At 37.1% G+C, this 5814-nt stretch overlaps 1 protein-coding gene across 1 annotated transcript; it reads left to right on the forward strand.

The window, feature by feature from the left end:
• Positions 1-626: 626 nt before the first annotated feature.
• On the forward strand, positions 627-1571 carry LOC129505148 (olfactory receptor 502). Its single transcript, XM_055318109.1, has one exon. The coding sequence runs from the start codon at positions 627-629 to the stop codon at positions 1569-1571; it is 945 nt and encodes a 314-aa protein (XP_055174084.1).
• The last annotated feature ends 4243 nt before the right edge of the window (positions 1572-5814 follow it).

Here is a 5814-nt window from a genome sequence, read left to right on the forward strand (position 1 = left end):
CTTTCTGTTATGTTTACCATCCCTTTTGCTCTTTAGGTAGGTCTTATGTTTTTCATCTTTAGCATTTTTTTTAAAGATTTATTTATTTATTTATTTATTTATTTATTTATTTATTTATTTATGATAGAGAGAGAGAGAGAGAGAGAGAGAGAGAGAGAGAGAGGCAGAGACACAGGCAGAGGAATAAGCAGGCTCCATGCAGGGAGCCCGACACGGGACTCAATCCCAGGACTCCAGGATCGCACCCTGGGCCAAAGACAGGCGCCAAACCGCTGAGCCACCCAGAGATCCCCTATTCATCTTTAGCTTTAAAGCTACTTTAAATACATTTTATAAATAGATAATATTAAGAGAAAAGGATATACATTACTTGAAGGTTTCCTAGTTTCTGCTCAAAACAGTTCTTAAAATACTCATATATGTAAATAATAAACTTTTTGCTCTATATGTAAAATAAATCTTTTACTCTAAAGTAGAAAAAAGAAGTCCAAACTTAGTTTGAAAATTTACTTGTTTATAATAACTTCTTTGGGAATTAATGAAAATGAAGCCATCAAATTTATAACTCCTGTAATGTTTTCACCACAGGTTCTGTGATGCTATTTGGGTAGCGACTGCATTTCCTCATGGATTCCCTGGTGGATGGGAACCACACTGCAGTGACAGGGTTCATTTTATTGGGCATAACTGAGGACCCTGTCCTTCGAGTCATCCTCTTCATGACCGTCCTCTGCATCTACCTGGTGACCGTATCTGGCAACCTTAGCACGATCATTCTGATCAGGTTCTCCTCTCAGCTCCACCACCCCATGTATTTTTTTCTGAGCCACTTGGCCTTGGCTGACCTAGGCTTTTCCTCTTCTGTCACACCCAACATGCTTATAAACTTCCTGGTGGAGAGAAATACGATTTCCTATCTTGGATGTGCTATCCAGCTGGGTTCAGTTGTTTTCTTTGGGTCAAGTGAGTGCTTCCTTCTGGCTGCAATGGCATATGATCGCTTCGTGGCCATCTGCAACCCACTGCTTTATTCAACCAAAATGTGCACACAGGTTTATGTTCGCCTACTCACAGTGACTTACCTAGGTGGTTTTCTCAATGCTTGCTCTTTCACTGTTTCCTTCTCTTTTTTACTCTTCTGTGGACCAAATCAAGTCAATCATTTTTTCTGTGATTTTGCTCCTTTAGTTAAACTCTCCTGCTCTGATAGTAGAATCCCTGCGGTTGTCCCCTCATTTACAGCTGGCTCCATCATTGTGGTCACTATGTGTGTCATAGTCATCTCCTATATCTGTATCCTCATCACCATCCTGAAGATGAGCTCCACTGAGGGATGCCACAAGGCCTTTTCCACCTGCACATCCCACCTCACAGTGGTGACTCTGTTCTTTGGGACCATCACATTCATTTATGTGATGCCCAAGTCCTGCTACTCAACTGACCAGAACAAGGTGGTGTCTTTGTTCTACATGGTGGTGGTCCCCATGTTGAACCCCCTCATCTATAGCCTCAGGAACAATGAGATGAAGAGGGCTCTGAAGAGAGAGCTTGGCAGAAAAATATTTCCTTAGACAAGCTTGTTATTTTATGGTATCACATAAAATAATATACCATATAATAATAAAAAGGCTATAGGGTGTCTGTGGTCTGAATAGGTCAGCCAGCATGGAGCATTTTAGTAAAGTAGGAGGATGGATTTTCTGATATCAATTGTAATTCAGAGGCTTATAGCCAGTTACCTTTGACAAAATTAATTTAAATTTAAATTATAAATACAAATTGGTTTATGTGAAAATATACTTAACTGAAAATCTTTCATAACTTTTTAAAAAAGATTTTATTTATTCATTGATGAGAGACAGAGAGAGAGGCAGAGACATAGGCAGAGGGAGAAGCAGGCCCCCTGAGGGGAGCCCAATGTGGGACTTGATCCTATGACCCCAAGATCACGACTTGAGCCAAAGGCAGACATTCAACCACTGAGCCACCCAGGCATCCTTCGTAACTTTTATCACTATTTTTTTCAAAAGCTGTTCCCTGTATTACTTAAGTTTATTGTACCTCTAAACCATTAAGACTGTGTCCATTTTCAATAATATTTTATCCTGTAATGTGTGTGATAACACTAGATATGATTGAGTACCTTTGAGAGGAAGTGACCAAATGGAACCAGACAGTAAAAATACTGGAAACATTTTTTTTGCAGGAAGGTTATCTGCTGGGGATGGATGGATTCTGTGGACTCATAAATGCTGGTCTGTATTCCTGATCTCTGGTTTCAGCCTAGTTGCAGTGAATCTCATAGAACAAGAGGGTGAGATGCCCCTGACTAACCTGTGAATGCTTCTGTCAGGTCAAATATGTGACTGCTCTGTCAGAGTGAGCAGAACTCCTGAATTCCTCGGGGAATCAGTGAACAAACAACTCTTGGAGTGATGTGTTCATGGGTAGACTCACATCCTATGAAGGAAGTTGGAAGGGACTAGATTGTGTTTCCTCCATGAAACTAAACCTACCTTTATGTATTGACAACTACCACACTTCTCTTTCTCAGTCCTCTCTTTATAACATTTTAGACAAAAATATTTTTGTCTAATGAAACTCAAGCACAGATGATCTCAAACTGAAGTGCCATTTCCTACCCCAAATTGCTCCCTCCACTATTCTGTATCCCAATAAAGAGGCACCTCATTCGATCAGTTTATGGATTCCTGAACCCTGAGAGAAATGGGTATTTCCCCCTTCACATTCCTGTATCAGTGACAAAATGTTACACCACCAGTCACAAAATGTTACACATTCGAGTCCAATATTTACTTCCTACTTCTTTTCATTTCCATGGTTAGCACCTGTATTTCAAACTACCGTCTCGTACATTTATTTTACAATAGGACTCCTGTGATAGCTAGTTTTATGTGTTGACTGGGCTATGGTGATCAGCTGTTTGGTCAAACACCAGTCTTGGTGTGTCTGTGAAGGTATTTTTGGATGTGACTAACATTTAATCAGTGGGCTTTGAGTAAAGTACATTAGCCTCCATAATGGGGGTGGTGCTCAGTTGAAAGCCTGAGGAGAAAAAATCTGAGGTCTTCTGAAAAAGAGGGATAATCCCTTTGGATTCAAGACTATAACATCAACTCCTACGGAATTTGTTCTGCTGGACTGTACTGTGGGTTTTGAAATTGCCAACTCCAACAATTACTTGAGCCACTTCCTTAAAATCTCTGTATATGTATTTATATAGTCATATAGAATTTTTTTATTGGTTCTGTATCTCTGGAGAATCCTAAATAATACAATCCTAACCAGCTTTCCTCTACCTTCTTTTACTCTCTTCCAATTCATTCTCCACATAACATGATTAGAAATCTAAATAGATGACTTCTTTCATTAATATCTCCCAAAGAGTTCAGAAAAAGGGCAAAATTTATTTATTTTTAATTCCAGTATAGTTGACATACAGTGTTATATATTAGTTTCAGGTGTACAATATACTGACTCAACAATTCCATACATCACCCAGTGTTCATCATGACAAATACACTCCTTAATCCCCATCACCTATTTCACCCATCCCTCCACCCACATCCCCTCTGGTAACAATCAGATTATTCTCTATAATTAAGAGTCTCTTTCTTTTTCTTTGCTCATTTGTTTCTTAAATTCCACATATGAGTGAAATCATATAGTAATTGTCTTTCTCCTTTGATTTATTTTACTTAGCATTATACTCTGTAGCTCAATTCATGTTATTACAAATGGCAAGATTTCATTATCTTTTATGACTAATATATACATATGTATACATATGTATATATCTCACCTCTTCTTTATCCATTCCTCTATCAATGGACACTTGGGCTACATTCATAATTTGGCTATTATAAATAATACTGCTATAAACATAGGGGTGCATGTATCCTTTTGAATTACTGTATTTGTATATTTGGGGTACCGAGTAGTATAATTACTGGATCATAGGGTAGTTTTATTTTAACTTTTGAGGAACTTCCATACTGATTTTCCACAGTGGTTGCACCAGTTTGCATTCCCATCAATAGTGCACAAGGGCTCCTATTTCTCCAAATATTCATCAATATTTGTTGTTTCTTGTGTTTTTGATTTTAGTCATTCTGACAGGTGTGAGGTGATATCTCATTGTGGTTTTGATTTACATTTATCTAATGATGGGTGATATTGAGAGTCTTCATGTGTCTGTTGGCTATCTGGATGTCTTCTTTGGTAAAATGTCTATTCATGTCTTCTGCCCACTTTTTAATTGGATTATTTCATTTCTGGGTATTGTTTTATAAGTTCTTTATATGCCTATATATCAGGTATGTCCTTTGCACATATTTTCTCCCATTTAGTAGGTTGCCTGTTAGTTTTGCTCATTGTTTCCTTTGCTGTGCAGAAGCTTTTTATTTTGATATGGTCCTAACATTTCATTTTTGCTTTTGTTTGCCTTGCCTCAGAAGACATATCTAGAAAAATGTAGCTATGGCTGATATCAGAGAAATTATTGCCTGTGATCTCTTGTAGGATTTTTATGGTTTCAAGTCTCATATTTAGATCTTTAATCCATTTTGAATTTATTTTTATGTATAATTTAAGAGAGTGATTCAGCTTTATTCTTTTGCATGTAGCTGACCCATTTTCCCAAAACCATTGTTGAACAGTCTTTTTCCTACTGGATATTCTTTCCTGCTTTGTCAAGGATTAATTGAACATATAACCATGGTTGTCTATTCTGTTCTACTGACCTATGTGTCTATTTTTTGTGCCAGTACCATAATGTTTTGATTACTGCAGTTTTTGTAATATAACTTGAAGCCCAGAACTGTGATACCTCCACTTTGCTTTTCAAGATTTCTTTGGCTATTTGGAATCTTTTGTGGGTCCATATAAATTTTAGGATTGTTCTAGTTCTGTGAAAAACATGCTGTTAGTATTTTGAAAGGGATTGCATTTAATGTGTAGATTGCTTTGGGTAGTATAGATATTTTAACAATATCTGTTCTTCCAATCCATAAGCATGGAATGTCTTTCCATTTCTTTGTGTTGTCTTCAATTTCTTTCATTAGTGTTCTATAGTTTTCAGAGTACAGTTCTCTGACTTGTTATGTTTATTCCTAGGTATCTTATTATTTTTGATGCAATTGTAACTGGAATTTTTTCTCAATTTCTCTTTCTGCTGCTTATTAGTGTATAGAAGATTTCTGCACATTGATTTTGTATCCTGTGACTTCATTGAATTCATTTATCAGTTTTAGTAGTTTTTTTGGTGGAGTCTTTAGGGTTTTCTACATATAATATCATGTCATCTGCAAATAGTAAAAATTTTACTTCCTCCTTACAAATGTGGCTGCCCTGTCTTTCTTTCTTTCTTTCTTTCTTTCTTTCTTTCTTTCTTTCTTTCTTTCTTTCTTTCTTCTTTCTTTCTTTCTCTCTCTCTCTTTCTTTCTTTCTTTCTTCTTGCTTCTTTCTTTCTTTCTTTTTCTTTCTTTCTTAAGATTTTATTTATTTATTCATGAGAGATACATAGAGAGAGGCAGAGACATAGAAAGAGGGAGAAGCAGGCTACCTGCAGGGAGCCCATTGTGGAACTCTATCCCAGGACCCCAGAATCATGCCCTGAAGGTAGATGCTCAACCACTAAGCCACCCAAGCATCCAGTTGCCTCTTATTTCTTTTTGTTGTCTAATTTGCTGTGGCTAGAACTTCCAGTACTATGTTGAATAAAAGTGGTGAGAGTGGACATCCTTGTATTGTTCCTGAGCTTAGAGGGAAAGCTGTCACTTTTTTCACCATTGA

The sequence above is a fragment of the Nyctereutes procyonoides genome, unplaced genomic scaffold, assembly GCF_905146905.1.
Source record: "Nyctereutes procyonoides isolate TBG_1078 unplaced genomic scaffold, NYPRO_anot_genome, whole genome shotgun sequence".
NCBI classification, from domain to species: domain Eukaryota; kingdom Metazoa; phylum Chordata; class Mammalia; order Carnivora; family Canidae; genus Nyctereutes; species Nyctereutes procyonoides.

Bases quoted from the DNA above. Each gene is read 5' to 3' on its own strand.
- LOC129505148 (XM_055318109.1), top strand. From the start codon at position 627: ATGGATTCCCTGGTGGATGGGAACCACACTGCAGTGACAGGGTTCATT.